Source organism: Ranitomeya imitator, chromosome 6, assembly GCF_032444005.1.
Source record: "Ranitomeya imitator isolate aRanImi1 chromosome 6, aRanImi1.pri, whole genome shotgun sequence".
NCBI lineage: Eukaryota > Metazoa > Chordata > Amphibia > Anura > Dendrobatidae > Ranitomeya > Ranitomeya imitator.
Window position 1 is genome coordinate 492,310,271 of NC_091287.1, and position 12,464 is coordinate 492,322,734.

Here is a 12,464-nt window from a genome sequence, read left to right on the forward strand (position 1 = left end):
TCCGACACCGGGAACAGCCGATCGGACACCAGGAACAGCCAATCCGACATCGGGAACAGCCGATCGGACACCGGGAACAGCCAATCCGACACTGGGGACAGCCGATCAGACACCGGGAACTGCCACTCCGACACCGGGAACAGGCGATCGGACACCGGGAACAGCCAATACGACATTGGGAATGGCCGATCAGACACCGGGAACTGCCGATCCGACACCGGGAACAGCCGATCCGACACCGGGAACAGCCGATCCGACACCGGGAACAGCCAATACGACATCGGGAATGGCCGATCAGACACCGGGAACTGCCGATCCGACACCGGGAACAGCCGATCCGACACCGGGAACAGCCGATCGGACACCAGGAACAGCCAATCCGACACCGGGAACAGCCGATCGGCCACCGGGAACAGCCAATCCGACACTCGGGACAGCCGATCAGACACCGGGAACTGCCAATCCGACACCGGGAACAGCCGATCGGACACCGGGAACAGCCAATACGACATTGGGAATGGCCGATCAGACACCGGGAACTGCCGATCCGACACCGGGAACAGCCGATCCGACACCGGGAACAGCCGATCGGACACCAGGAACAGCCAATCCGACACCGGGAACAGCCGATCGGACACCGGGAACAGCCAATCCGACACTGGGGACAGCCGATCAGACACCGGGAACTGCCAATCCGACACCGGGAACAGCCGATCGGACACCGGGAACAGCCAATACGACATTGGGAATGGCCGATCAGACACCGGGAACTGCCGATCCGACACCGGGAACAGCCGATCCGACACCGGGAACAGCTGATCCGACACCGGGAACAGCCAATACGACATCGGGAATGGCCGATCAGACACCGGGAACTGCCGATCCGACACCGGGAACAGCCGATCCGACACTAGGGACAGCCGATCAGACACCGGGAACTGCCGATCCGACATCGGGAACAGCCGATCGGACACCGGGAACAGCCAATCCGACACCGGGAACAGCCGATCCGACACCGGGAACAGCCGATCGGACACCGGGAACAGCCAATACGACACCGGGAACAGCCGATCCGACACCGGGAACAGCCAATCCGACACCAGTAACTGCCGATCCGACACCGGGAACAGCCGATCCGACACCGGGGACAGCCGATCCGACATCGGGAACAGCCGATCCGACACCGGGAACAGCCGATCCGACACCGGGAACGGCCGATCCGACACCTGGAACGGCCAATACGACACCGGGAACAGCCGATCCGACACTGGGGACAGCCGATCCGACACTGGGAACAGCCCATACAACACCGGAAACGGCCGATCCGACATCGGGAACAGCCGATACGTCACCGGGAACAGCCGATCCGACACCGGGAACGGCCGATCGGACATCGGGAACGGCCGATCGGACACCGGAAACAGCCGATACGACACGGGGAACAGCCGATACGACACCGGGAACAGCCGATCCAATATCGGGAACAGCCAATCCCACACCGGTAACAGCCGATCCGACATCGGGAACAGCCGATCCGACATCGGGAACAGCCAATCCGACACCGGTAACAGCCGATACGACACCGGAAACAGCCGATACGGCTTCGGTAACAGCCGATACGACATTGGGAACAGCCAGTCCGACATTAAGAACGGCCGATCCGACATCGGGAACAGCCAATACGACAATGGGAACGGCCGATCCGACACCGGGAACAGCCAATACAACATCGGGAACGGCCGATCCGACACCGGGAACAGCCAATACGACAACGGGAACGGCCGATCCGACACCGGGAACAGCCAATACGACAACGGGAACGGCCGATCCGACACCGGGAACAGCCAATACAACATCGGGAATGGCCGATCCGACACCGGGAACTGCCAATACGACATCGGGAATGGCCGATCGGACACCGGGAACAGCCAATACGACACCGGGAACAGCCGATACGACACCGGGAACGGCCGATCCAACACCGGGAACTGCCAATCGGACACCGGGAACAGCCGATCCAACAACAGGAACAGCCGATCCGACATCGGGAACGGCCGATCGGACACCGGGAACAGCCAATACGACATCGGGAACAGCCGATCGGACACCGGGAACAGCCAATACGACATCGAGAACAGCCGATCGGACACCGGGAACAGCCAATACGACATCGGGAACAGCCGATCCGACACTGGGAATGGCTGATCCAACACCGGGAACTGCCAATCGGACACCGGGAACAGCGGATCCGACACCGGGAGCAGCCGATCGGACACCGGGAACAACCAATACGACACCGGGAACAGCCGATCTGACACCGGGAACGGCCGATCCGACACCGGGAACGGCCGATCCGACATCGGGAATGGCCGATCCGACATCGGGAACAGCCGATCGGACAACGGGAACATCCGATCCGACATCGGAAACCGCCGATCTGACACCGGGAACGGCCGATCGGACATCGGGAACAGCCGATCGGACACCGGAAACAGCCGATACGACACCGGAAACAGCCGATACGACACCGGGAACAGCCAATCCGATATCGGGAACAGCTAATCCAACACCGGTAACAGCCGATCCGACATCGGGAACAGCTGATCCTACATCGGGAACGGCCGATCTGACACCGGGAACAGCCAATACGACAACGGGAACGGCCGATCCGACATTGGGAACAGCCGATACGTCACCGGGAACAGCCGATCCGACATCGGAACGGCCGATCCGACACCGAGAACAGTCAATCCGACATCGGGAACAGCCAATCCGACATCGGGAACGGCCAATCCGACACCGGTAACAGCCGATACGACACCGGAAACAGCCGATACGGCTTCGGTAACAGCCGATATGACATTGGGAACGGCCGATCCGACACCGGGAATGGCCGATCCGACATTGGGAACAGCCGATCGGACAACGGGAACATCCGATCCGACACCGGAAACCGCCGATCCGACACCAGGAACAGCCGATACGTCACCGGGAACAGCTGATCCGACATCGGGAACGGCCGATCCGACACCAGGAACAGCCGATACGACATCGTAAAACGGCCGATCCGACACCGGGAACGGCCGATCGGACATCGGGAACAGCCGATCGGACACCGGAAACAGCCGATACGACGCCGGGAACAGCCGATACGACACCGGGAACAGCCGATCCGATATCGGGAACAGCCAATCCAACACCGGTAACAGCCGATACGACACCGGAAACAGCTGATCCGACATCGGGAACAGCCCATCTGACACTGGTAACAGCCGATACGACACCGGAAACAGCCGATACGACTTCGGTAACAGCCGATACGACATTGGGAACAGCCAATCCGACATTAAGAACGGCCGATCCTACATCGGGAACGGCCGATCTGACACCGGGAACAGCCAATACGACAACGGGAACGGCCGATCCGACATTGGGAACAGCCGATACGTCACCGGGAACAGCCGATCCGACATCGGGAACGGCCGATCCGACACCGAGAACAGTCAATCCGACATCGGGAACAGCCAATCCGACATCGGGAACGGCCAATACGACACTGGGAACAGCCAATCCTACATCGGGAACAGCCAATCCAACAGCGGGAACGGCCGATCCGACATCGGGAACGGCCAATCCGACACCGGGAACGGCCGATACGACATCGGGAACGGCCGATACGACATCGGGAACGGCCGATACGACACTGGGAATGGCCGATACGACATCGGGAACAGCCGTTACGACACCAGGAACGGACGATCTGACATTGAGAATGGCAGATCCAACACCGGGAACAGCCGATCGGACTCCGGGAACAGCCGATCCTACATCGGAAACGGCCGATCCTACATCAGGAACGACCGATCCGACACCGGAAATGGCCAATCTGACATCGGGAACAGCCGATCGGACAAAGGGAACATCCGATCCGACACTGGAAACGGCCGATCCGACACCGGGAACAGCCGATACGTCACCGGGAACAGCCGATCCGACATCGGGAACAGCCAATACGACATCGTAAAACGGCCGATCCGACACCGGGAACGGCCAGTCGGACACCGGGAACAGCCAATACGACACCGGGAACAGCCGATCCGACATCGGGAACAGCCAATCCGACACCGTTAACAGCCGATACGACACCGGGAACAGCCGATATGACTTCGGGAACAGCCGATATGACACCGGAAACAGCCGATACGACTTCGGGAACGGCCAATATGACAGCGGGAACGGCCGGTACGACATCGGGAACAGCCGATATGACACTGGGAACAGCCAATCCTACATCGGGAACGGCCGATCCTACATCGGGAACAGCCGATCCAACAGCGGGAACGGCCGATCCGACATTGGGAACGGCCAATCTGACACCGGGAACGGCCGATACGACATCGGGAACAGCCGATCCTACATCGGGAACGGCCGATACGACACCGGGAACGGCCGATATAACATCGGGAACAGCCATTATGACATCGGGAACGGACGATCTGACATTGAGAATGGCCGATCCAACATCGGGAATGGCCGATGCGACACCGGGAACAGCCGATCCTACATCGGAAACGGCCGATCCTACATCGGAAACGGCCGATCCTACATCGGGAATGGCCGATCTGACATCGGGAACGGCCGATCTGACACGGGATCGGCCTATCGGACACCAGGAACGGCCAATACGACATCGGGAACAGCCAATACGACATCGGGAACAGCCGATCTGACACCGGGAACAGCCGATCCGACACCGGGAACAGCCGATCCGACACCGGGAACGGCCGATCCGACACCGGGAACAGCCAATACGACAACGGGAACAGCCAATACGACATCGGGAACGGCTCATCGGACACCGGGAACAGCCAATACGACATCGGGAACGGCCAAACGACATCGGGAACGGCCGATCGGACATCGGGAACTACCGATCCGACACCGGGAACGGCCGATCCAACAGCGGGAACTGCCAATATGACATCGGAAATAGCCGATCGGACACTGGGAACAGCCAATACGACACAGGGAACAGCCGATCCGACACCGGGAACGGCCAATACGACACCGGGAACGGCCAATACGACACAGAGAACAGCCAATACGACATCAGGAACGGCCAATACGACATCGGGAACGGCCAATACGACATCGGGAACGGCCGATACGACATCGGGAACAGCCGATATGACGCTGGGAACAGCCAATCCTACATCGGGAACGGCCGATCCTACATCGGGAACAGCCGATCCAACAGCGGGAACAGCCGATCCGACATCGGGAACGGCCAATCTGACACCGGGAACGGCCGATCCTACATCGGGAACGGCCGATCCTACATCGGGAACGGCCGATCCGACATCGGGAACGGCCGATACGACACCGGGAATGGCCGATATGACATCGGGAACGGCCGTTACGAAACCGGGAACGGCCGATCTGACATTGAGAACGGCCGATCCAACACCGGGAATGGCCGATCCGACACCGGGAACAGCCGATCCGACTCCAGGAACAGCCGATCCTACATTGGAAACGGCCGATCCTACATCAGAAACGGCCGATCCTACATCGGGAACGGCCAATCTGACATCGGGAATGGCCTATCCGACACCAGGAATGGCCTATCCGACACTAAGAATGGCCGATCGGACATCGGGTATGGGCGACCCGACACCGGGAACAGCCAATACGACACTGGGAACAGCCAATCCTACATCGGGAACAGCCAATCTGACACCGGTAACGGCCGATCTGACATTGAGAACGGCCGATCCAACACCGGGAATGGCCGATCCGACACCGGGAACAGCCGATCGGACTCCAGGAACAGCCGATCCTACATTGGAAACGGCCGATCCTACATCAGAAACGGCCGATCCTACATCGGGAATGGCCGATCTGACACGGGAACGGCCTATCCGACACCAGGAATGGCCTATCCGACACTAAGAACGGCTGATCCGACATCGGGAACGGCCGATCCGACACCGAGAACAGTCAATCCGACATCGGGAACAGCCAATCCGACATCGGGAACGGCCAATCCGACACCGGTAACAGCCGATACGACACCGGAAACAGCCGATACGGCTTCGGTAACAGCCGATACGACATTGGGAACAGCCTATCCGACATTAAGAACGGCCGATCCGACATCGGGAATAGCCAATACGACAATGGGAACGGCCGATCCGACACCGGGAACAGCCAATACAACATCGGGAACGGCCGATCCGACACCGGGAACAGCCAATACGACAACGGGAACGGCCGATCCGACACCGGGAACAGCCAATACGACAACGGGAACGGCCGATCCGACACCGGGAACAGCCAATACAACATCGGGAACGGCCGATCCGACACCGGGAACTGCCAATACGACATCGGGAATGGCCGATCGGACACCGGGAACAGCCAATACGACACCGGGAACAGCCGATCCGACACCGGGAACGGCCGATCCAACACCGGGAACTGCCAATCGGACACCGGGAACAGCCGATCCAACAACAGGAACAGCCGATCCGACACCGGGAACGGCCGATCGGACATCGGGAACAGCCAATACGACATCGGGAACAGCCGATCGGACACCAGGAACAGCCAATACGACATCGAGAACAGCCGATCGGACACCGGGAACAGCCAATACGACACCGGGAACAGCGGATCCGACACCGGGAGCGGCCGATCGGACACCGGGAACAACCAATACGACACCGGGAACAGCCGATCCGACACCGGGAATGGCCGATCCGACATTGGGAACAGCCGATCGGACAACGGGAACATCCGATCCGACACCGGAAACCGCCGATCCGACACCAGGAACAGCCGATACGTCACCGGGCACAGCCGATCCGACATCGGGAACGGCCGATCCGACACCGGGAACAGCTGATACGACATCGGGAACGGCCGATCTGACACCGGGAACGGCCGATACGACATCGGGAACGGCCGATCCGACATCGGGAACGGCCGATACGACACCGGGAACGGCCGATACGACACCGGGAACGGCCGATACGACATCGGGAACAGCCGTTACGACACCAGGAACGGACGATCTGACATTGAGAATGGCAGATCCAACACCGGGAACAGCCGATCGGACTCCGGGAACAGCCGATCCTACATCGGAAACGGCCGATCCTACATCAGGAACGACCGATCCGACACCGGAAATGGCCAATTCGACATCGGGAACAGCCGATCGGACAAAGGGAACATCCGATCCGACACTGGAAACGGCCGATCCGACACCGGGAACAGCCGATATGTCATCGGGAACAGCCGATCCGACATCGGGAACAGCCAATACGACATCGTAAAACGGCCGATCCGACACCGGGAACGGCCAGTCGGACACCGGGAACAGCCAATACGACACCGGGAACAGCCGATCCGACATCGGGAACAGCCAATCCGACACCGGTAACAGCCGATACGACACCGGGAACAGCCGATCGGACTCCAGGAACAGCCGATCCTACATTGGAAACGGCCGATCCTACATCAGAAACGGCCGATCCTACATCGGGAATGGCCGATCTGACACGGGAACGGCCTATCCGACACCAGGAATGGCCTATCCGACACTAAGAACGGCTGATCCGACATCGGGAACGGCCGATCCGACACCGAGAACAGTCAATCCGACATCGGGAACAGCCAATCCGACATCGGGAACGGCCAATCCGACACCGGTAACAGCCGATACGACACCGGAAACAGCCGATACGGCTTCGGTAACAGCCGATACGACATTGGGAACAGCCAATCCGACATTAAGAACGGCCGATCCGACATCGGGAATAGCCAATACGACAATGGGAACGGCCGATCCGACACCGGGAACAGCCAATACAACATCGGGAACGGCCGATCCGACACCGGGAACAGCCAATACGACAACGGGAACGGCCGATCCGACACCGGGAACAGCCAATACGACAACGGGAACGGCCGATCCGACACCGGGAACAGCCAATACAACATCGGGAACGGCCGATCCGACACCGGGAACTGCCAATACGACATCGGGAATGGCCGATCGGACACCGGGAACAGCCAATACGACACCGGGAACAGCCGATCCGACACCGGGAACGGCCGATCCAACACCGGGAACTGCCAATCGGACACCGGGAACAGCCGATCCAACAACAGGAACAGCCGATCCGACACCGGGAACGGCCGATCGGACATCGGGAACAGCCAATACGACATCGGGAACAGCCGATCGGACACCAGGAACAGCCAATACGACATCGAGAACAGCCGATCGGACACCGGGAACAGCCAATACGACACCGGGAACAGCGGATCCGACACCGGGAGCGGCCGATCGGACACCGGGAACAACCAATACGACACCGGGAACAGCCGATCCGACACCGGGAATGGCCGATCCGACATTGGGAACAGCCGATCGGACAACGGGAACATCCGATCCGACACCGGAAACCGCCGATCCGACACCAGGAACAGCCGATACGTCACCGGGCACAGCCGATCCGACATCGGGAACGGCCGATCCGACACCGGGAACAGCTGATACGACATCGGGAACGGCCCATCTGACACCGGGAACGGCCGATACGACATCGGGAACGGCCGATCCGACATCGGGAACGGCCGATACGACACCGGGAACGGCCGATACGACACCGGGAACGGCCGATACGACATCGGGAACAGCCGTTACGACACCAGGAACGGACGATCTGACATTGAGAATGGCAGATCCAACACCGGGAACAGCCGATCGGACTCCGGGAACAGCCGATCCTACATCGGAAACGGCCGATCCTACATCAGGAACGACCGATCCGACACCGGAAATGGCCAATTCGACATCGGGAACAGCCGATCGGACAAAGGGAACATCCGATCCGACACTGGAAACGGCCGATCCGACACCGGGAACAGCCGATATGTCATCGGGAACAGCCGATCCGACATCGGGAACAGCCAATACGACATCGTAAAACGGCCGATCCGACACCGGGAACGGCCAGTCGGACACCGGGAACAGCCAATACGACACCGGGAACAGCCGATCCGACATCGGGAACAGCCAATCCGACACCGGTAACAGCCGATACGACACCGGGAACAGCCGATATGACTTCGGGAACAGCCGATATGACACCGAAAACAGCCGATACGACTTCGGGAACGGCCAATATGACACCGGGAACGGCCGGTACGACATCGGGAACAGCCGATATGACACTGGGAACAGCCAATCCTACATCGGGAACGGCCGATCCTACATTGGGAACAGCCGATCCAACAGCGGGAACGGCCGATCCGACATTGGGAACGGCCAATCTGACACCGGGAACGGCCGATACGACATCGGGAACAGCCGATCCTACATCGGGAACGGCCGATACGACACCGGGAACGTCCGATATGACATCGGGAACAGCCATTATGACATCGGGAACGGACGATCTGACATTAAGAATGGCCGATCCAACACCGGGAATGGCCGATGCGACACCGGGAACAGCCGATCCTACATCGGAAACGGCCGATCCTACATCGGAAACGGCCGATCCTACATCGGGAATGGCCGATCTGACATCGGGAACGGCCGATCTGACACGGGATCGGCCTATCGGACACCAGGAACGGCCAATACGACATCGGGAACAGCCAATACGACATCGGGAACAGCCGATCTGACACCGGGAACAGCCGATCCGACACCGGGAACAGCCGATCCGACACCGGGAACGGCCGATCCGACACCGGGAACAGCCAATACGACAACGGGAACGGCCGATCCGACAACGGGAACAGCCAATACGACATCGGGAACGGCTCATCGGACACCGGGAACAGCCAATACGACATCGGGAACGGCCAATACGACATCGGGAACGGCCAATCTGACACCGGGAACGGCCGATCCTACATCGGGAACGGCCGATCCTACATCGGGAACGGCCGATCCGACATCGGGAACAGCCGATACGACACCGGGAATGGCCGATATGACATCGGGAACAGCCGTTACGAAACCGGGAACGGCCGATCTGACATTGAGAACGGCCGATCCAACACCGGGAATGGCCGATCCGACACCGGGAACAGCCGATCCGACTCCAGGAACAGCCGCTCCTACATTGGAAACGGCCGATCCTACATCAGAAACGGCCGATCCTACATCAGAAACGGCCGATCCTACATCGGGAACGGCCAATCTGACATCGGGAATGGCCTATCCGACACCAGGAATGGCCTATCCGACACTAAGAATGGCCGATCGGACATCGGGTATGGGCGACCCGACACCGGGAACAGCCAATACGACACTGGGAACAGCCAATCCTACATCGGGAACAGCCAATCTGACACCGGGAACGGCCGATCTGACATTGAGAACGGCCGATCCAACACCGGGAATGGCCGATCCGACACCGGGAACAGCCGATCGGACTCCAGGAACAGCCGATCCTACATTGGAAACGGCCTATCCGACACCAGGAATGGCCTATCCGACACTAAGAACGGCTGATCCGACATCGGGAACGGCCGATCCGACACCGAGAACAGTCAATCCGACATCGGGAACAGCCAATCCGACATCGGGAACGGCCAATCCGACACCGGTAACAGCCGATACGACACCGGAAACAGCCGATACGGCTTCGGTAACAGCCGATACGACATTGGGAACAGCCAATCCGACATTAAGAACGGCCGATCCGACATCGGGAATAGCCAATACGACAACGGGAACGGCCGATCCGACACCGGGAACAGCCAATACAACATCGGGAACGGCCGATCCGACACCGGGAACAGCCAATACGACAACGGGAACGGCCGATCCGACACCGGGAACAGCCAATACAACATCGGGAACGGCCGATCCGACACCGGGAACTGCCAATACGACATCGGGAATGGCCGATCGGACACCGGGAACAGCCAATACGACACCGGGAACAGCCGATCCGACACCGGGAACGGCCGATCCAACACCGGGAACTGCCAATCGGACACCGGGAACAGCCGATCCAACAACAGGAACAGCTGATCCGACACCGGGAACGGCCGATCGGACATCGGGAACAGCCAATACGACATCGGGAACAGCCGATCGGACACCAGGAACAGCCAATACGACATCGAGAACAGCCGATCGGACACCGGGAACAGCCAATACGACATCGGGAACAGCCGATCCGACACTGGGAATGGCCGATCCAACACCGGGAACAGCGGATCCGACACCGGGAGCGGCCGATCGGACACCGGGAACAACCAATACGACACCGGGAACAGCCGATCCGACACCGGGAATGGCCGATCCGACATTGGGAACAGCCGATCGGACAACGGGAACATCCGATCCGACACCGGAAACCGCCGATCCGACACCAGGAACAGCCGATACGTCACCGGGAACAGCCGATCCGACATCGGGAACGGCCGATCCGACACCGGGAACAGCTGATACGACATCGTAAAACGGCCGATCTGACACCGGGAACGGCCGATCGGACATCGGGAACAGCCGATCGGACACCGGAAACAGCCGATACGACATCGGGAACAGCCGATACGACACCGGGAACAGCCGATACGATATCGGGAACAGCCAATCCAACACCGGTAACAGCTGATCCGACATCGGGAACAGCTGATGCGACGTCGGGAACAGCCCATCCGACACCGGTAACAGCCGATACGACACCGGAAACAGCCGATACGACTTCGGTAACAGCCGATCCGACATTGGGAACAGCCAATCCGACATTAAGAATGGCCGATCCTACATCGGGAACGGCCGATCTGACACCGGGAACAGCCAATACGACAACGGGAACGGCCGATCCGACATTGGGAACAGCCGATACGTCACCGGGAACAGCCGATCCGACATCGGGAACGGCCGATCCGACACCGAGAACAGTCAATCCAACATTGGGAACAGCCAATCCGACATCGGGAACGGCCAATACGACATTGGGAACGGCCAATACGACACCGGGAACGGCCGGTACGACATCAGGAACAGCCGATATGACACTGGGAACAGCCAATCCTACATCGGGAACGGCCGATCCTACATCGGGAACAGCCGATCCAACAGCGGGAACGGCCGATCCGACATCGGGAACGGCCGATACGACACCGGGAACGGCCGATACGACATCGGGAACAGCCGTTACGACACCAGGAACGGACGATCTGACATTGAGAATGGCAGATCCAACACCGGGAAAGGCCGATCCGACACCGGGAACAGCCGATCGGACTCCGGGAACAGCCGATCCTACATCGGAAACGGCCGATCCTACATCAGGAACGACCGATCCGACACCGGAAACGGCCAATCCGACATCGGGAACAGCCGATCGGACAAAGGGAACATCCGATCCGACACTGGAAACGGCCGATCCGACATCGGGAACAGCCGATACGTCACCGGG

At 59.7% G+C, this 12,464-nt stretch overlaps 1 protein-coding gene across 1 annotated transcript; it reads left to right on the plus strand.

Moving 5' to 3' along the window:
- Positions 1-2,856: 2,856 nt before the first annotated feature.
- LOC138643434 (putative uncharacterized protein DDB_G0282133) lies at positions 2,857-6,907 on the plus strand. The gene is made up of 6 exons (XM_069732346.1): positions 2,857-3,053; positions 3,252-4,049; positions 4,093-4,678; positions 4,743-5,742; positions 5,954-6,056; positions 6,295-6,907. The coding sequence occupies exons 1-6, from the start codon at positions 2,857-2,859 to the stop codon at positions 6,905-6,907; spliced, it is 3,297 nt and encodes a 1,098-aa protein (XP_069588447.1).
- Positions 6,908-12,464: the final 5,557 nt, after the last annotated feature.

Bases quoted from the DNA above. Each gene is read 5' to 3' on its own strand.
- LOC138643434 (XM_069732346.1), top strand. From the start codon at position 2,857: ATGACATTGGGAACGGCCGATCCGACACCGGGAATGGCCGATCCGACA. The intron at 3,054-3,251 runs GTAAAACGGCCG...CATCGGGAACAG, and splicing joins GGAACAGCCGATACGACATC to CCCATCTGACACTGGTAACA. The intron at 5,743-5,953 runs GTAACGGCCGAT...TCCGACACTAAG, and splicing joins GAACAGCCAATCTGACACCG to AACGGCTGATCCGACATCGG.